At 44.8% G+C, this 21,461-nt stretch overlaps 1 protein-coding gene across 2 annotated transcripts in view; it reads right to left on the reverse strand.

Annotated features, from left to right (window-relative positions):
- Positions 1-21,461, reverse strand: part of LOC126521661 (structural maintenance of chromosomes flexible hinge domain-containing protein 1-like) — a 383,191-nt gene that overhangs the window by 162,156 nt on the left and 199,574 nt on the right. For both annotated transcript variants that reach the window (XM_055065801.2, XM_050170378.3), the window contains exons 27-30: positions 16,133-16,346; positions 8,580-8,709; positions 8,071-8,151; positions 4,559-4,717 (exon numbers count right to left, since the gene is read on the reverse strand). In XM_055065801.2, the coding sequence (XP_054921776.1) occupies positions 4,559-4,717; positions 8,071-8,151; positions 8,580-8,709; positions 16,133-16,346 (584 nt within the window). The remainder of the gene's footprint in view (positions 1-4,558; positions 4,718-8,070; positions 8,152-8,579; positions 8,710-16,132; positions 16,347-21,461) is intronic.

Here is a 21,461-nt window from a genome sequence, read left to right on the forward strand (position 1 = left end):
GGCGCGTCAAGTTCAGGCGCACGTGCCGTTGCCTCTCCAAAAGGGGTGATTTGATTGCTGCTTTCGCTCTCTCGCCGCACCCTCGCTTCCGACTTGCAGCAGTAAACGTAAAGCCCTTCGAACTTTGTTTAGCCTTTTTTCATCTCCCTCTGTCTTCTTGATCACGCAACGTCTCATTTCTCTCCGTTGCGCGGGCGACTGAAAGCGCATCCTCCCTGCGCGCGGTTACTTTCGGATGGCTCGGCGCGCGGGACCTTCGTCTGCTCATGGGAGCGGTGGCTGAATTCCGATTCAGAATACGAGCCGAGCTCGGATTCGGACTCGGACAAAGTCGCTTGAGACGAAGAGGGTTCCGCATCGTCAGATTCGGATGTTGAACAGATTTTATAGTCAGGCTGATGATGATGATGATGTTTACTAACAACAGTTGCAGAACACTGAAATGTGCATATTGCATTGACTATGTTATTTGTATACCAATCATAATCAAAAATAAATTGCTATGTTCATTCCCTGTTATGCTCGTTCCCTGAAACCAAGCCGACACTGGGGGTGCGTCACGGCCAGAAACGTCCGACAGCGAAAGGGTTAAGAGCCCAAAAAAATTTTTAAAAATGTGTTTCTTAGTGTGGTGTTTTCATAATATACAAACACTGCCTCATATTCTGACCAAGTTTCCCACATCATGGATCAATAGTCTAGCCCCAATATCAATTTATGTAACTACTGCGAGCTATAGTTTGACAGAAAGAAGCATAAAAAGGGGGGGGGGGTTTCACGCCATGCCGCTGATGAACGACGTATGCTGTCACGGCCATCTTAGTCGCATTGGAAAGAACTACTTCTATTCTTCAATTCCCCCCACATTTTCGTTTGTCCCCCTCATAGAGTTTCTCACTATAACACCTTGAGGGAAATCTGGTGCCACCGTCTATGGGAGTTTCTTAAGGGGCGTTGTGCCGTCATGGGAATGACGGTACATGTGTCTGCGAGGCTTGTGCTGGCTGGTGTTGTAAGAGACTTCTTCTAAAACATGGATATGGCTACACAAATAAAGCATTCTCATTGTAAAATCTTCATAAAATGTTTCCATTCATGCAAATTGCATCTTTACTCACCTACAATGCATGACAAGGGATGAAAAGCAACTGACAACAAACTGTTCCAAAGCAAGAATCTTGTCGTCTGTCCTCCAACTTTAGCGGCCCACTGATACTTTTTACGTTTCATATGATTGTACATGTAATAACAAGTTCTCATAGTAAAACAAAACATGTTTTTATGTAATAATAAAGCTAAAGCAGCTTTCTATGTGCAGTTTTAGTAGAAAATGAATCCTTGTGACAGACAGAACGGTGCCTGCCTGGCTCTCCGAGAACGATGCCAATCCGAAGTCACAATATACCGGCATTCCCATGCATACCACAGCGCAGCAGCGCTCTAGGTAATATAGTGAGAAACTCTATGGTCCCCCTATTCGCTATTTAGAAATACCGCACAGAAAAAAAAGTCCCAGCGTGCGACCCCATTCGCCCATTCAGTGCACGTGACTAAATAAAGTCCTGCTATTGGCTTAGACGGCTGGCGTCGTCTGCTGCGGCTTGTGGACGCGCTTGAAAAGCGAACTGCGACGCCATTTTGAAAGCCGCTAGCGTAGCGTGTAGTGATGTTGGAATGTCGGAAGTTTGCTACTCGAAACAAGTTTGGCAAGAAAAGAAAGCGAGCGCATTAAAACTTCGAAAAGTGCTCTGACCTTGCCGAAAAACACAGCAACGACCACCCGCAGGCGGTTTCAAGCTACGGCTGCGATGCGGGATGCAACGGACCTGACGAGAGCGAGCTAGGCCTAACGATGTCACTGGCCGATAGCGATCGCAGGAGCAGCGTACGGCATGGCATAAAGATGGTGCAGCCAGCAGAATTGCTGTAACGGCGGAAGCAAGCAGGGGAGAACCTCCAACAAGTGGCATGGACTTCGGCAACGAAGCGGAAATGTCTACGGGCGCCAACGACGGTGCGGATGGGCTAGCAGAGATGAAGTCACGCTTTTATGTTATCAGTGCGGAAGCGATAAGTGCTTTGGTCTCACGTCTAAAGTGCAGTCTCTGTGGTGGCTCCTTGACTTTTGACTCAGAGGAGCGAGAATGCGGCCTTGCCATCGAGCTTCTCGGCATATGTGAAAACTGCAGCGATGTTGTTTCCGAGTGGAGCTCGCCACACATGAAAAAAAGCAAAACGCTCAACCCCTTCGTAGTGAACATTCTCGCCACTCTTGCGATGATTAGCACTGGAAATCGACAAACAGCGATGAACGACGTTTTTGCTGCAATGAATATCTCGCACTTGTGGCCTTCATAACAAAACGTGACAAGGCTATATCAAGCAGAAGCTGGCGGCGGCCACTGCACATGCTGCCCAAAAGCTGATGGACCAGTGTGCGCTATCAGTGAAGTCATTTTATAATGACTTGAAACTTGCGAACTCCGGCAATATAGCAGTATCCTACAATGGCTTGTCCTTATCCCTCACACATCGGAGTCGGCACGGTCATCGAACTATTCTCCGGACTTATATTCGACTACGTTGTCCTGAACAATTTCTGTGCTGGGTGTGTGCATGGCCCGAAATCTGGGGACCCGGACTACCAAGATTGGAAGGCAAGCCGTGTGTGCCAAAAAAATACAGAAAATAAAGCAGGGGAGATAGAAGATGGAAGCGGCGCTTATACTGTGCCAGAGGTCACTTCAGCTGCACAAACTGAGGTACACCACAGTCCTTTCAGATGGTGATAATCGAGCATTTCTTGCTCTCATACAAGCCAAAGTGTATGGCTTTGTGCCAGTCGAGAAGGAAGATTGTGTGAATCACGTCCAAAAAAGGATGGGGACTGCTTTGCACACTCTCGTTGCCGAACACAAGTGCTCTGCTTCTGAAACACTTGGTGGCAAAGGAAAATTGACGGGTGACCTGATCACCAAAGTCGGTGCTTATTATAGATGGGGATTAAAATCTAACATAGGGGATGTGAAGCCTATGCAGAAGGCTGTGATGGCGGTATTCCAACACATCACGTCAAACGACAAGGTTTTGAACCACTGTCTTTGTCCATCTGGTCCTAACCACATCACGTGAAACGACAAGGTTTTCAAACCAGTGTTGGTCCATCTGGTCCAGACTCTTGGTGCCGTCAAAATGCTGCGCAAGCAAAAAATGAGCCCATCCTAAAGCATCGATATAATTTGCCTATCCATGTTTGAGAAGGCCATCTACCAGGGTATGAGCGCCTGCCAGAAGAAAAATTGTTTCAAAGGTGCCAGCGCAGCATGGACCAACACAATAAAGAATGCTTGCATTCCATGATTTGGGCATTGGCATCTAAGGAACAGCATGCCTCGCTTTTTGCTGTTGAAACTACTGTGGCTGAGGCAGTAATGAAATTTAATTCGGGGAACGACAGAGCTTCATCTGCCATACTCCAGGAGCTTCATTTGAAACCGGGGGCTACCGAACAGCATGAGAATGGCCGAGAAAGATAACCGGCGAGCAGCAGCATCAGCCCACAAGCGTGAATCTACAGAAAATCTGCGACAAGCCTTCAAAAAGTGCCATTTGGGTAGCTGTAGACAGACAGATTACATTCCTGGTGGCTACTGACCATTTACATATGTGGATATATCAATACTTTTTGTTATATTTGAATAAAAATGAGCTTGTCGGCTTTTTTCTTTTTTTCATTTTCTCAAAACAAATTTTTGATATTTGCATACTTCTGGGAGCATTTCATAGTAATCGGGCCATCTAGAATTGTAATTTTTGTTGCACTGCTGAGCTACATCAATAATGCGCACAATGGTAGGACCAGATTTTTGTATCTCAGTTTTAATATTTTTTATTGTCCGTACATTAAACAGCCACTTTGAACCCATTTTGAACAGAAAGCTTTGATTTGCTGTATAATTGTTAATACTGTTATACCAAAAAACTATTCCTACTATTGTGAAGCTTATGGTTCCTAGTATCCAGCTATTTGCCTAAAGCAAGATATAGTGAGCAGTTATTGCTCCATTGTTCCCACAAACAATGCCAATTAATTTAGTCAACTTTAGAACTAATTGGCATATTTTAAAAACAATTGCATATTTGGAATCGGCATAGAAAACTGAACAAGGCTGTGCAGCTTCATTAAATTTGGTAAAGGGGGTCTTAATCAAGGTCAGAATACCCACTGCAATCATGCAATCATTGCCAGCAAATGCAGTATTGAATAAATCTCATTGCCGATGGCTACGTGCCTGCTAAGTTCAGGGAAGAACACAAGGCACGAATATGCAGATGAAACATTTATGCAAGCTTCTGAGGGAATCTATCTCCGTCAAACAAGACCGCCAGAGTACAGACACAATTCTAAAACTCAAGTTGATGCTGCAAATATTAGAGTACAAGTCTTGAAGTTGCAGTAGACATGGTCAGCTGCAAAACAGCATTTCTGGTGCTGTGTTCTGTACTTCACTTTGCACTCCTTTGAAATGAAATGAGACATCCTCATCTTGCACCTTACCTCCGCAGGGTTGTAGTTTGTGTAAGCAAGGCTGGCTGGAGGCCCAGGTACCAGGTTGAGCCGCAGGTAGTCTTTGAGCCCTCGCCACTGGAAGCAAACTTCTTTGCAACCAAGGCTGCTGTCCATAAACTTCAGGCCTTTCACATGAAAGCCACAATTCTGTGCAATAGAAGAAAACAAAGACATTGACAAACCACTCTGCAGACTTCACCTTGGATATTCTTTCATCACCGGGAGAATAACCTAGTAACTATCGTGTTTACTCGAAAATAGGTTGAGCACGAATATAGGTCGACCCCTACATATTGTTCTCCCAAAAAAGAATAAAGAATTTCGAATATAGGTCGACCAATTAAATCGGCACGTTAGAATCGAGTACAACCCTAAATCTGTGTTACCATATCGCCATCGGCATTTCAAGTAGGCCACCTCACATGCGATACAAGCGTAGCTGCCGTAACTTCCTCCATGTGATGTAGTACGGTAAAACCTTGCTAAACCATACCCGCTTAAACAGTAGTTTCATTTTAAAAGAAGTAAAGTCAAATCCCCAACTCAGTGGCCATTGAACATAATGTGTTTTATATCTGCATAAACCGTACTAGGTTATTGTGTACGTATCAGTCAACATGTAGTGTTTCCACTTTTTGTCGCGCAAACACGGCGGTGCTTCGTCTCTATCGGGCGGCCCAGCAAAACAAGCCTCAGAGATCTGAACAACGGCTGAAAGCACCCTGTGCGTTTGCGCATGAAACCACATCAACATCATTCGGGGCCGTCCCAGAGAGCATTGTGGCGTCATGTAAGCGAGGACTCGCGTCATGCCGAAGCTCAGATAAAAAAGACGCCAGGTGCTTAGCATAGAAGAAAAATCTGACATCTTTCGTGCTGTCGAACGTAACACGAAGAAGTCGGCGCTGGCACGCGACATGGGTCTACTGTTGACTATGGTGTGTGGCCTTTGGAATGTGAAGAAGTTGCTCAGCAGCGCTCCTGCGATTGTGAAGAGATGTCGGCTGCAAGGTTTGACTTTTCGCCATCGTTGCCTCTGTTTTGCCTAAGTGTCGCCTAGCGACAGTGTTAAGGATGACACGGAAAGCGACAGCGCGTTACGTCAGCCTCACGAATGCAATCATCGCGACGAGAACGGCACTCCGCAATGAAAAGGTGCCCCGCGACTTCTGCAACGCTATCACACCAGCGAATGGAGAATATGCAACACTAATGAGGAATCTGCAATGCGAGTGTTTGCTGAGAAGAGGGGGCTGGTTGAAAAGCTGGCTCACAGCTTCACTAAGCTTGAGGCCGCTGTTGTCACTGCTAGGCCGCCACGGCATCAAACATAACACTTTTGTTGCGCGAAGTAAATAAATACTGCATGTTTTTTCCCCTTTTATCACACTCTCTCTTCTGTTTTCGACAGGTAAGTGGGCAATCTCATGCTATTTTGGTTAAGCAGTACTACCGTTTAGTACTTACTTTTCCCGAGCTCCGGTGAACCACGGTTTAACGAGGTTTCACTGTACACGTGCTTGGGCATTAGGCCACCAGCCGTCTTCCAATTTTCTGCATTTGCTTTAGCAGCATGAAGTGCCGAGTTCATCATGATGCCACATTTAAAAGGAAAGTGACGATTTGTGAGGAGACAGATGGAAATCGGGTCGCATCCCGGGCATTCTGAGCACCCGAAACTTGCATACGGGACGAGTGCAAACAGAAGGAGATGGTTTTCACCAGCAAAGCAACACAGTGGACCAAAGCAAGACATATTTGTGGCGATCTACTTCAGCGATACGATCACCTTGGCCCTATACTGAAAGTGATGTATGATGAAGATAGAGTGTGTGGATAGAGCGCACGCTGTGTTTTCGCCGCTTATAGTGCGTATTGAGGCGAGAGGCAGCTGCTGCCACACTTCTTCACTCCACCATTTTGGCAGCGAGTTTCCGTGGTCAATGAGTGAGATGTGTTCGTTTTTGCTTGTGCATGCACGACACACCATGGTTGTTAATTTAGTTAGTACTGTACTGTAGGGGTACGCATTGGAAGAGAGTAAATGTGGTATATGTGTTTTGCACAAATGCAGCTTCGTCGTATGATATCGACATGCATGGCACGGCGTTTTGGTTTGCGGCCTTGGCCCTTGCAGCTCCGGCGGCGGCTCTGTTCCACATTGGAACTCCCTTAGCTCGGTGTTTTTGCTAGCTTTGATCACGAATACAGGTCCCGATTCTTTGGTCACAAATACAGTCGAACCCGGCTATACCGAACTTGCAAAAAAACGCCTATCAGTTCAAGACAGAGCATATTTCGATATAAGCTTGCTAAATAATTGGATGTCATAAAAGCCCATACCACTTATAAAATCACTTTATTGATGAAACTAGCTTAGTTTCGCATGAAATAGTCCTGCATTTTCTTCTGCTTGGGCAATTTCGCTGCCTGCGAGGCACGCACTTCCCCACATTGTCTAAGGAGGCGGAGCAGCTGAGGCCTGTGGGGAAGCGCGACTCTCGCGCGTCCCCTGATATGTTTTCCCGCATAGCTTCCATCTTCTGCAGTGCAGCTTCGCTGCGTGGCCTGGCGCCCGCGGCGGTCGGAGTGGTTGAAGCGCAGTACGAGAGATGGCGCGAGTGATGCACTGCGGCGGGGTTACTTGGGCGCAAGGGAAAACACGCTGGCTCTTTGGCTGCGGGTCGAGGTACGACGCGAATGTCCCGCACGTGCAACGATCCATGCTTCTGCGAGACCGTCTCGCGTAGCGTCCATCGAATGCGCCACCATTCGCATGACCGCACGCGCGAACGACCAGGCGTGGGGATCCAGCATGGGACGAACATATTCGCTCGTTATCCGGTCGCGGTGAGTCGGACTTCTAAATTTGTTGTGCGCCCATCGGCATGTTGTGGATAGCAACTCGGCTAGCAGGCATTGGTCTATGAAAGGTGCAATAAATGCCCTTGTGATTGTTTGCACTACTGTGTTGTCGTTCCTTTGTCCGAAGAGCACGGGTGTGAGAACCCCACAAGGCAAAAGTTAAATTTTATCAATTATTCTAGTTTGCATTTATTCCTCCCATGTCCTATTTTGTCTAAAAGCTGCGGTTACAAAAGCTTTCCTGCAGGTTTCCCACTTTAAATAATGCCTACCCACTTTTCATTGCAAGCCCACTTTCAAAGTTCACAAACAGTGACCATACTGGGTCATGATGCTGTGGGAATGTAGTGGCATATCTTTCTTGTTTAAAGTTTTTATTTACAATTCCTTAAAATTGAATCTCTTGATGGCAATACAATACAAAAAAATATCCTTCTGGAATTATTCCAGGGTCAAATTCACAAACATTATTGTTCTTAAATGTCTGTAATTGACTGACACATCATTAGGATACTGTTCAGCATTACAACCAGTGAGCAGCAGCAAACACCTTTGTGAAGTCAAAACCTCCATTGCAGGTCTTGCAAAAATATTTCAGAAATGAAAGCAGAGGCAAGAAAAAGTGGTACACTTACCTGGTCTAAAGACTTCACTACATCCCCATAGTCTATGCCATCAGCTATGATGAGAAGCTCGGCAAGGTCCTTCACATGCAACTAGAGGTGGAGAAAAAAAAAAACAGCAAATTTGCTTCCCCCATCTAAATCAAACACATGCACACTATAGTGTTGCAGAAATAGCTATGCCACTGCCTTGTTTACACATTTCCTACTGAGTTGTCATTTTATGGCGAATGCAGTTAAACATCACATCTGAGTGCAGACTTCCCTGTTTCATCCATAATAGATCACAAAGACACATCGTATGTGGCAATGCAACAGCATGCACTTGTTGATCAGGTGCAATGAAATAATGGTATCATCACTTAGGATGAAACATAAGGCACACTTTGTTCTACTGTTACTGTGAGAGATGGTGCATTGTTCTGTTCCTAGAAGTGCCGATAATTTATCTTTGATGGTACCTCAGCTACCTTTTGCTCTTGTTTTTACTTCTCAATTCCTTGCCCTGGCATGGCACTCACCTTTCTGATTGAGTTCTGGTACTTGTCAGTGAGACTGATGAGGATGTCAGACTGGTGGACTTCGCCAATGCGTACATCGGTTGTCCCTTTACATGACACCTTCAGGATGGCAGGCTCACCATTCTTTGGCCTGTCAATGCAAAAGTTCAACAATATTTAAGTACTGATAACAACACTTATGCAAGGCACATTCAAAAACCTTTTGTTGGAAAAGATCTTTTAGGAGCTGCTTTATAACAGTGGAATCCCACTGATACATTCTTCGCTGCTCCATTTTCCCAGTTGCTACATCGCGTTTAGATGGTCCCAACTTAACACTTTCCAGTCCGTGCCTATACCCATCGGTAGCCCATTATGAATGGTTTCAAGATGAAATTTTCCCATGCTCGGTGCATTTCTGGACAGTTACCGTCATCCAGAACATAAAAGAGGCACTACAGAAAGAACTCTTTGATATATGCCGATAACGTTCGTTTTCCCGGCACCAACATTCACAATCGACGACACAAAAGAAGTCGCAGTTTTGCCCAAAAGGCGAACCATCGATTGGGATAGCAAATTAGTAGATCTATACGAAGTAACGATAGTAGTTTTATCGGCCGCATAAACTTGTAAACATTTGCTTACTAACTAAATTAACAATGATAGAATGTGTAAGCATGACTGAACGCAGATGTAGAATCAAACAGACACGCACAAACAGTGCTGTATCTGTGGGTCCATTTCTTTCTATGTCCTTGTTCAGTCGCACCTAACATTCTATCATGGATTCAACCCAACTAGCCTGCCAGTGTGTTTTAACTAAATTAACAAGCACGGTGTCACGCGAGAACAGGTAAACATGAACACACCACGCTCGATGAGCACAGAAAGTCGCTGTCAAAACGCTGGAGTGAGGAATCGTGCCACCAGCAGCGATTCGATCTTCGTGCATCTCTCGCTTCAACGTGAGCGAAATGTTGAAAGTAAAGTGCAGGCGAAGCTACCGACACTGCATGCACTCTACAAACATTGCAGATCACTTTGAAAATGAGACCCGCACGGGCACACACTTTGGCCGTGTCGCAAAACGCTTTCTAGATTCGGCGTCTGCACAGCCGCCAAGTAAGCAGCTGCCGCCAGAAAAGAACCCTCCCCCTCCCTCCCTTTTCTCTGCTCACCCCTGTGTCTCGCCCGCGACAGGAGAGGGATGCTTTCGGCCTGCCTTCCTCACTTGCGCACACGATATTGGGCCCATTGAAAAGCCTTCGCCGACTCCCCCTCACAAGCTTTCACTCACAGATACAGCATACAGTTCGCGACGACTATTTTATCGCCCTTGAACTTTAAACGGAACCTAATGGCGACGGCAGAAATGCGCCTGGAGTGTCTACATAATTACTATCGCAATAAAATGACCCAAAAGAGTTATGCTCATTTTTTACTGGTTAATGCGTTCCCAGAAAACAATTATTCGGAACCAATGCTCAGTGTGTCGCAAAAATGCAATCGTATGATACGTTCTCAAGCCGCTAGATCCCGTGTAAACAAGAAAACGTGCGAGGTGCGTGCGATCGAGAACAGTATACAGCTGTTGCCACAGCAGCTTCACCACAATACTTTTCCGCATGTCTCACACGAAAACGACTGTGTGCACTCAGTTTCTCATTTCGGCATCAACCAATCTCCACCCGGGCAATCGCATGCCGCATTCACACCTATCGCTGCCAAACCTATTGTGATAAGCATCTTCACCTGTTTGTAATACAGCACTTGGTGCGTAGTGCCCTTGGTAGCGTACTGCACGCTTTTAGTAGGCGATAATCCAAATGCACCGCCGTTTCCTACTGCAAGCAGCGCGATGTGGGCATCATGTTTCGCTTCAGCGTAGAGTGTACTAGAATACGGTTGAGTGCGGTGAGCGGCTAGGGCTGCGCATGCTTTGCAGTGAGGTTCGCGACGATGAAAATATACTGTGGTGGCGCTGCGATTGAAGTGGATTGGGCCGCATCAAGGCTGCACCATTGCAAACTGCTGTGCGATACCTCTCGGAAGCGTCATTCATATACTACTTCGCATGCTGGTATATGCATTCAGACCACTCAAAACGGTGTTTATAATTGAATGTGACATGTATTTCTGCCTTAGGATAGATGCCTTTCTTTCTATTCTTTATTTCAATTTTTTTTTTTTTTATGCCACTCAGTCATTGGACCTGCATTGTGGCCGCAGTGTTGGTTTTCATTGTATTAAGTTACTGTACGGTTCCCTTTTGGAGAACAAAGGTTTGTCTTGTTCTTCAAGCAGCATGTATCTCTCGTGTGTGTTCTTGCACATGTAGTTTTCTATTATTAGGTCTTGCGAAACGCAGACAGAACACAAATATAAACTTCATGCTTGCCACTGCAAACAAATAAAACATATCTGACCCATCCGGCACCCTGTATTCAGATTTACGGGAAGCATTCTTGTAGAAAAAAAAAACTGCAGTGCGAAATTCCATGCATGTTTCAGTCTTTCTCGCCAACAAAATGTGGAGGAACTGGTACGGGTTCTTTTATTGCGGTCAGACCTCGGGCGCCGAGAACAGTTTGAGGTAGCCATTATATATGCTAATCTTTGGTCCGTTAGCTGTGCGAGATTTTTTTGTTCAGTCTAGGCTTACAACAAAAAAGGCGGCACGGTAGCCTCATTAGTGGCTACATAGTGGATATGGCGTTGTGCTGCTAAACTCGAGCTCATGGATTCAACCCAGGTTGCGGAATTCGATGGGAACAAAATGGAAAAACACTCGTGTACTTCTGTTGAGGTGCACATTAAAGAACCCCAGAAGGTGAGAACTGAACAGGGTGCCTCGTGATCATCGCCAGACGTAAAACGCCAGATTCGTTTAATTAAAAAGGAAAAAAAAAAGAAGGAAGCTGTGTGCTTTGGCTTTTTTCTAGGGATGTAAACGAAATAAATTATTCTCGAGTCTGATTTCTGAGAAAAACATATTACGCTTATCTTATATTTCATACCTAAATGTAATACCATTGCCAACGGTATGTCTGTTCAATTAAGCAGCTTCTGTACTATAAATGGATGCTTCAAGTTATCCTGTGCTCTATCATAAGGACAATAATGAAGCAATTAAAGGAATGACATGCCTCACGTACACGTAGAGATATTTGTAGACCTGCTGTGTTTGTTGAATAAGTGTGGTACCACATTGGGCACCCAGTTTTAATGGGTTGCAGACATGGTAAGAATGTCAAAAAAATGTTTTCCTTGGCTGAATCAAGTTAGCAGATTAACAGGCTGCCACAAAACAGGGTGTTTATATTGAATGACAACTAGGAACTTGTTCAGCAGAACCGATTAGCACCCATGCGTTAATCCTCCCAGGAACTGGTGCGCCTCTGCGCAACAGCCACGACTCTCCAGCAGCACAACCACTCGGAATAAGAGTCCTAACTTGCATTGGCCCCTCGCCTTCGAGACTTCAAAAGTGCTTTTCTGCGTTACATTAGAATGGAAACGGCTATTCGATAATTTTTAATAGTGAATTCTGAAGTCGAGTACGATCTGAATAGCAAATACCATTCGATTAGACTAAATGTTTCTACTTCAGTTGACCTGCTGGCCCATTTAAGGAGATCGCCAGACAAGCCACGAAGATTACATTGGCTTCCCGGCCTTCCTGATTCAGTTTGAGTACTGTGGGGATGCGTGAGTCTCACGCCTCCCCTGAGATCTAGTTTTCCCGCATAGCTCGTCTCCTGCAGGGCGGCTTCGCCCGCCGCGTGGCCTGGCGCCCGCAGCGGTCGGAGTGATTGAAGCGCAGTGCGAGAGATGGCGCTAGTGTTGCGCTGCGGCGGGGTTACTTAGGCGCGGGAAAGAAAGGCGCTTGCTCTTGAGCGGCGGAGTGACGAACGCACCGGACGTACCGCGCGCGCGCCAATCCATGCTTCGGCGAGACCGTCTCGCGTGGCCGCCTTGGAACGCACCACCGTTGGCGTGACTGTACACACGAACGACCAGGCGTTGGTATCCAGCATGGGGCGAACATATTCGCTCGCTATGCGGTCGCGGTGAGTCGGACTTCTAGATTTGTCGCGCGCCCATCGGCATGTTTTGGGGATAGCAACTCGACTAGCGGGCATTGATCTATGAAAGGTGCAATAAATGCCCTTGTGATTGTTTGCACTACTGTGTTGTCGTTCCTTTGTCCCAAGAGTACGGAGGAGAACCCCGTATCTCCCACAGTACATAGGCAATATGTTTTCTCTAACACTGTTGTTCATATTAAGGTCTCATCATTGCCTTGATTCCTTTTATCGGAAAGTCGGTTGGTTCACCAGAGCCGTTGCAGCTTTTGAAAGAAACTTGCTTTTTTCGGTCGGGATTTTTCACTTTTTCAATCAGTGCATTTAGACTATTTGATCATTTTTTACTTACATATATGTCGTGGATGCGTCATCAATAATTTTTTATACTTTAAGGCAAACAAATGTTGTACATAATAGTTGGAATGTTAGTTAATTTGTTTCTGCAAAAAAGAAAGTAAGAGAAACAGAATGCACAAGAGCCAATTTATCACTACACTCAAGATTTCCGGCACACAGCAAGTGTCGCCTGCTTGTGTTATAACTTGCTCTGTGTTGACGAGAGCTCCGCGGACAGTGCTGGTCTCGAGCTTTCTTTTTGTTAGCACAATAGTTCGCCCTTGTTACATTGTGGGCTGCAACTATAGCAACTGACAATATGTCAAGCTGCGACATCGTGCGTGGGGTAGCTGAGTGGAGTAGCTGATGTGCATCAGACCGTTGGCATCCGATCGGTGCCAGGATTTGCATGTTTGCGGCCATCACTTCACACCAGAGGATTACTACCACAGTAGTGTTTTGTGTGTCCGGTATTCGGGTAAACGCAAGCACAAGTGGACTGGGCCTCAGTGTTTCACAACATGAGCGGCGGCACAAACGTGAACGGTCTGCACGGTGCAGCCACCTGGTGGCACAAAGCTCAACCAAGCACAGAACTAATATGGCAGTAACGAAGCGTATTCTACTTTGCTGGTGGTTAAATTTTTGGCAGGAACGTAATCGCAAACATATTTTTCTAAATGTTTAAAATGTTTTACACTTGATTAGAGCAATATTAGCTCTTTGTTTGGCTGGTTAAGCTCTGCGCCACCAGGCTGACTGATTTTAAACCAATCAGGCCTCTCTCATATGCCTACGCTAAAGCACCTCCTTTACAGCTATACAGTCTACACTCGTTACAGCCGACCCGCGTACAACCGACTTTCGGATATAACGGACCACAATTCAACTTTAGTTTGGTCTGCCCGTTTTATTAATAGAATGAAGTACACTTTTAACGGACCGCACTACCATGGACTATCCGCTACAGCGGACGGAATTAGTGGCAATTTTTGTCAGAATTGGGCATATAAAATGGACTTTTATTACGTCGACACATGCTGGCAACTGACTTGAGAGGGTCAGCCAATGATCGCAGCTCAATATCTTGTGCACAAGGGAGGGACAAAAGCGGGGCGAAAGTGCACCGTATCTTGCGCGGGAGGCACGGGGGGTAGGCGAGGGAAGGAAGGAGGGTTCTACTCCGATGGCTGCTGTTAATGGCGCACCCGCGTGGGCGCCGTATCTTGACAGCAATCTACAATATGGACAAAGTGCACACCCGGGCGGGCGCTGTATCTTGAAAACGATCTGCAATGTGGAAAAAGCGCGCCTGCGCGGGCGCCGTATATTGAAAGCGATCTGCAATGTGGACAAAGTGTGCACCTGCTTTCGACATTTAGTTCACACTGAATGAGACAGCTAGAAGGTCAATTCACTTGCTGCTGCTGCCATGCTTATCTACCTTAATTTGCTATCACAATCGATGCTTCGCCTTTCGGGTGAAAGTGCAACTTTTTTTGTTTTTTGACATTTGTCACTCTCTCTTTTCAATAAAGTTGTCAGACATCGCGACGAAAGTTTCGGAAGTGAGGCACCTCGGATATTCCGAACTTTGGATAAAACGGACGTTTTCTGTCGGATTATCAGGGTTTGTTGTAATGAAAGCCGACTGTAGAACTATGGAGGGATTTTGGTTTCACCTCCTCCCATCCGTCGAAACGCCCAGCTCGCCCGTGGTTACGGGAATACTGGACATGCTCGGCGCTGCGACAGAATGCTCGTAACGCATGCTGCTTCGAAAGCTCTCACTTGGAATCGACTGTCAGGCAGCTGGCGGAGCGGTTGGAGAGGTAATGCAAAAGGATGGACAGTTGGGCGAGTTGGTACGGTAACATGATTTTGGCTTCTAGAGCGAAGTGAAACACGGACACAGAAAAGAGCAGACAGGACGAGCGCTAACTCTCAACTAAATCTTTATTAAAACGAAGAACATATATATAGGTGATTGCAAAAACCGTAGCATAAAAACATGACAAGGTAAAAAGCATCAGGTAAACATATCAGGGGGTATGGAAGTCAAAGAACAAAAATTACTTCAGATTAGTACACGTATTGCGAAGGTACTGAAATTCGCAATCTAACAGAGACAACGAAGCATGACTGACGCAAGTGTCTCCTAATCTTTTTATGTTACCGAGGCATTCCACATAAAAAGATTAGGAGACACTTGCGTCAGTCATGCTTCGTTGTCTCTGTTAGATTGCGAATTTCAGTACCTTCGCAATACGTGTACTAATCTGAAGTAATTTTTGTTCTTTGACTTCCATACCCCCTGATATGTTTAACTGATGCTTTTTACCTTGTCATGTTCTTATGCTACGGTTTTTGCAATCACCTATATATATGTTCTTCGTTTTAATAAAAATTTAGTTGAGAGTTAGCGCTCGTCCTGTCTGCTCCTTTCTGTGTCCGTGTTTCACTTCGCGCTAGAAGCCAAAATCAGGTTGGAGAGGCTTTGCGTGCTTACTCCAAGACAACCGGAAGTAGACGACATAATGTCCCATCCTGACGCAGAACCAGTGAAGCCAGAGTTCAGCCCCGATCATTAGGCAAAATAGTTGAGGAGAAAATGCATGGCTATGGAGGAGGGTAACTTGTAATCATCCATTGCTCTCCTGATACAAGACGCTTCACACAAATTGTGGTGTGAATGATTTACTATAGCTGCACCCTACGCATCTACAAAATTTGTCCGTAACCATTTCAGGGATCCTCTAAATACAAAAAAGCAATGACTCCTGAAGGAGCTGCCAGAACTGCCCTTGCTCTAGCCAACTGCCTGAGTTTATTGCACCACTTTATTTAGTGCTAGCAAGCTAAAAAATTTAATTCTGGTGTTCCACATGCCAAAACCACGATCTGTTTATGAGGCATGCCGTAGTGGGGGACTTCGGATTAACTTTGAACAGCTGGAGATCTTCAATGTGCACCCAATGTACGGCACACAGGCATTTTTTTGCATTTCACCACCATTGAAATACGGCCGCCACGGCCACGGTTTTATCTCGCAACATCAGGCTTAGCAGTGCAATGCCAAGGCCACTGAGCAACCAAAGCAAGCTGATAACAAGCTAATGAGAAGGCAAGAAAATGACTTGGACTCACTTCACGTTAAAGGCAAAGTCCACAGCACGACCAGAGTTGATGGACATGTGACAAAAAAGGGATTGCTTCACGGATGACGGGCAGATGATGTCTGGTAGCCGCCCCGCCAGGACTTGGTCCTTTGGGACGTCGGATGCCCAGTTCAGCTTGAGCTTGGAGACGAGACTGCCTGTCAGTGTTATAGGCTTGCCTATCTCATCACGCACCTCAAACCCTGCAAAAATCGCATGAAAGCACTAAGTTCTCTTTCATTAGTATGAATACTAGTGACATCTAAAATATGCCCATGTCCATGCCCACGTGTTCTGCAACTTTTGCCGAGCGGTTGATGGGTCTTATAACAGTAAGCAAGCATTGCTGGTTTGCACTCTTTTTTTATGTGTCGCAAACCAATTTTTTGAAGACTTGATTTTTTGAGGGGAGGGATCTGCTCAATTATTTGGACTTTTGAGGCACTGCCACCTACTCTATGAAGCCAATGCATAACAGCAACCGAAATTATGGACGCCATACGGTGTCTTGCTCGATTTATCAGATTGATCCACATGCACAACCTCGAAAAAATGGTGGCCATGAACAAACTAGCCGCTATTGAGACTGTCACCCACGTCGTCACTCTCATGTAGAGGTGGTTCCTCTGCTTTCCAAATGCCGAAGAATTTCATCAACTTGACACCTAGCCACAATTTTCATCACAGATTTTCGGCGAGGCAGTGCTAGTTAGTTGTATGGTGACAGCGCTACTGGTACGAAGACTGAAGATTCAACAAGGGCGGTATTCTCGGACGAACACTTTCGGAGATAGTTTCACTTTCAAGAGTCACCGCTCTTTCACTGAGTTGCGATAACATTTTTCACTGCTGAGCATCAGTTTCTTATTCTTTAAATACAGTGAATGGGTAAGAGACAATGTACAGATGAGGGCCCAAAAATAGAAGATTCCAACGAGACATTACGTTAATAACAACATTAAGAAACTTGTGAAAGATGAGCAATCTAGGTAAAACAAACACAATCGTGTAAAATACAACATAGAAAAATTAAAGAAAAGAGAACCAATTGTCCGGATACAAGCCTATAGTGCATAAAAATACTGCCAAAAGATACAAATGGCAAAGGTAGTGTAATGAACGATGTAAACTTAGCTATACCTGTAAAAATCTTAAGGGCATGACTAAACGCATGAAAGGATGAAGATTTAATGGTGTTGGGTAAACCATTCCAGTTTTATAGCAGCGAATGATGATGTTATTTTTCTATAGTTAGAGTGAACCATAAGCAGTAGAAAATTGGAGTTACGTGCAAACCTGGTATTGTTATTTAATGAGACACCTGGAATCAACAATTCGTATAAAAGCTGTTTAGTAACTTATAAAACTTAATTATAGGATGATAGTCGAACATGCTAGTTACAACATGGATATTACCTTCATAAGGTAATAGAGTAGCAGCTGCGAAAGAACCGCTGTTAGTGATAATGCATATTGCACGATTTTGTAAGTGGTGAAGTTAATCGTGTTTTTTTTTTTTTTCAAGTATTGTGATTTTTCAACAACCTTTACTACAAAACTGACAGCCTACACAAAAAAATATGCTTTCTATATTAAAAATATTTTAACTTTTTCTCTATTTCCATATATTGAGATAGGAGCCCTTGAGCTAAAGCTTCGTCTCAACAGCTTCCTTCTCTCATTTGAACAGATAAAATTATTTCGTAGTTGAAATTGCATAAGCCTCACAAGTTGTGGGGATGCGCGACTCTCACGCATTCCCTGATATGCTGTTTTCCCGCACGGCTCGCGTGGCCTGGCGCTCGCGGCGGTCGGAGTGGTACAAGCGCGGTGCGAGAGATGGCGCGACTGTCGCGCCGCGGCGGGGTTACTCGGGCGCCGAGAGACAAGGCGTCTTTGGTTCGAGAGCGTCGGCGGGCGCGGACGTCCGCGCGGGCGCCGTCCGATGCTTCTGCGAGACTGTCTCGCGTGGCCGCCTTCGAACGTGCCACCATTCGCGTGACTGTACACGCGAACGACCAGGCGTTGGGATCCAGCATGGGGCGAACATATTCGCTCGCTATCCGGTCGCTCGGTAAGTCAGACTTCTAGATTTGTCGTGCGCCCATCGGCATGTTTTGTGGATAGCAACACGGCTAGCAGGCATTGATCTATGAAAGGTGCAATAAATGCCCTTGTGATTGTTTGCACTACTGTGTTGTCGTTCCTTTGTCCCAAGAGTACGGAGGAGAACCCCATATCTCCCACAAAGTACAAAGCATCAATCAACAAGCAACACTCCTCCTTGTCAATTTCAGTTTGAGTTTATTTCAGTCTATACCCCTCCATATGCAACACACACACACACACACACACACAAAATGCTTTACATCTACTGCACTTCAGAAAATGCTTCAAACTCATAATAAAGGTAGCGCAGAATTATGCATTTTTTTTTCTTTATTCGTATTATACCTCAAGGCACACCAGGGCAGGTTAAGCAATCAACGGTGTATTACAGCATGCCCTTTCGATTTCTTCTAACCAAGTGCATCCCTGCCTCCAAATCACGCAGTTGCCATGCCAGTCAGGTAGATCATTTTACACCTACAAATTTCTATAACCAATGCTCAAGATCTTTTTTGACTTCTTACTTCACGTAAGTTTGGTTTCATCCAATAAATGTGCTCCTGTGGCATCCCAGGTGAACAAAAACATTACTCTGCCATCCCATTTCATTGCCCACAAGAAAAAAGAATTGTGCTGTAACTTCATAGATCACAAAATGGTAATTACAAAATATGAAACCGATTTTGTGAGTGAAACAAAGTATTGCAAAATGTATACACAATCAAGTGGAGAGCGCAGAAGAGCCGAATCCATAGCTTCGAAAATTTATGACACCACTATGCTGGTTGCCTGAATGCTCATCTCAGAGCTTCAAGTATTCAAACACAGGATGCCTCAATTCAAGCCAAAGTCTCTGCATAGAAATCCATGACCATAACAATCCCTCCTGTATGTTCCGTTGTTAAAGTATAAATCTCTGAAGTTATTTTCGAGTCATGCATTCAATGTAACAGAGAACTACAAATTTCGTCATACCTGATCTTGAGTACTCGAACCGATCTTGATCCCTGCTTATGTAAACATCCGTTCTATCGTACGACTGGTTACTTGATCATGTGAAGGAATACATTGCAATGTAGCTCTTTACCATAGTCATTGGCTAAGTGCTACTCAATGTTTTAGATGGTAGATAAAACAAGGCACCAGCAATATAAAGCTTTTACTAAAAACTAGTTATCAGGGTGTCTACCAAGTTGACATTTCCATATTCCCCAAGTTTTCCAGGTTTTCCCTGAGTGCCTTTGCGAAATTCCCTGAGTGACACAGAACTTTGTTTTACGTCAAGACAGGCTGACACTATGACACCCGATGCTGTCACTCTTTAGTAAGCATGCTAAGAAATTACTTAATCCAGTTTGAATAGTGACACGTGTGCTTATCTTTGTCGGGCGACAACGCTTCGCCGCCTAACAAATGCTATCACACAGCGCGGGACGCGCCTGCATGTATCCGAAGTTTTTGGAAAGTTATCGATGCTTCTATCCGCGGTCTGTTGTCGCCGAACCTTGTGTTATCTGATTTCATCGCCTGACGCGAATGGTGTAGAACTCTGTGGAAGGCACGCGGGTCCCAACGATTAGTCTGGAACATTCGATGACTGCTCTATAAAAGCCGACGCGCTTGACCTGCTGATCAGATTTTCGACGATCGCCGACAGTGTTCGCCGCTATCGTTGTGCTATAAGTGTAGCCTGTTTTTGTGGGCACAGGTTCGCCCAATAAAAGTTAGTTTTGTTCTTCACAGTATTTCTACTGTGTTCTTGAACGTCACCACCACGTGACAATAGTAAGGATTATGATTTATTTTATATAAAAAAATCTGTAGCTAGGGGTTACTAAAATGCACAGCAAATAAAATAACTTTGAAAAATATGGTAAAGCTCATTTCAAATCAAGTGGAATATTCTCAAATATGAAAAAAAAACGAGATGCATACATAAACAAATGTTTTCAAATATCCACTTCAGTCACCAATTATGATCGACTGTCGATACATATGTGTGAAACATAGGTGGTGCTTGAGACTCCACTGAAAGCAAATCAAAGTGATAGAATGACTCTTGAGCATTTTATGATGAGCAATTATAATTACAGAGTAAATAAATATTTGAATATTGTCAAGTCAGTCATGCTGCGCTTCTTCATGAAAAGGATTAAATCCCACGCTCGAATTACATGCACAAGTTATTCGCTAACCTCAACCATTTCAAGAAACAAGTAAATACTAAATATGTATATGTATATATATATATATATATATATATATATATATATATATATATATATATATATATATATTTCAAGGTTGCTACTGACATGCCCCACATCAAGAGTCGCATAAAGCATGGTAGTGCCTTCACCAAAGCGATACTCTGTAACGATGCATATCACTCAGAAGCAAAATGGAAGTAATTTAGGTTAACAGAACGTTCAATTTGCCATAAGCTTAATGCTCATGCTCTATTCCTTGCTACCACTGCACAGAAACGGCAAAAATAGGTCGCGTCTACAAATGTGCACACCGTGACTGAAGGTTATACGAGCTACTTTTATCAATTTATAGCAAGCTCATTGGTGTGAGGCCCGAACTATGTCACAAATGAGATTCTCCACAGCTGGTGTGTCACCCTCAACTCTCCTGACATACTGTCAGCCCACGCACAACACCTCAGTGTTGCATTTCACTGCTTTAGCCAGTCTATTTCAATTTGGATGAGGAACACCTGCATTCCAACATCAGCCAACACTGTTTTTTGAGCTCAAGCTCCTTGAAAAAAGCGGCGGCAGGCTTCCTTTCCTGTTCATTCCTCAATGTGCAGGTCCTTTCTGTTCTCGTCCTACTCCTGCGCATTCACCCCACGGACCATTCGAAACATCCTCTTCGTCAGTTGTACAGTCAACGTCCGATTTTGCAGACTCCCTAAGGGCCACGAAAACGTCCGTAAAATCCGGCAGTCCGTAAAAATGAACGCATGTCTTTTACTGCCATTAAAGGCTCAAATCGACACAGGCACATCCGAAAAGTCCTACCAGCACACTTATTAGGCATATCGGTGCCCATACTGTGACAGGAGATGGTGGATGGACGCGTGTATAATTAAGGAATAGATAGCGTGTCCAGTGACAATTGCCCCTTCCCAGGCTTGTTATGCTTCACTGCGTAACGCTTTTGTGTTGAGGCAAAGCTGACTTTTGGGAACCGGCATTATG

The sequence above is a fragment of the Dermacentor andersoni genome, chromosome 6, assembly GCF_023375885.2.
Source record: "Dermacentor andersoni chromosome 6, qqDerAnde1_hic_scaffold, whole genome shotgun sequence".
Classification (NCBI taxonomy): Eukaryota; Metazoa; Arthropoda; class Arachnida; order Ixodida; family Ixodidae; genus Dermacentor; species Dermacentor andersoni.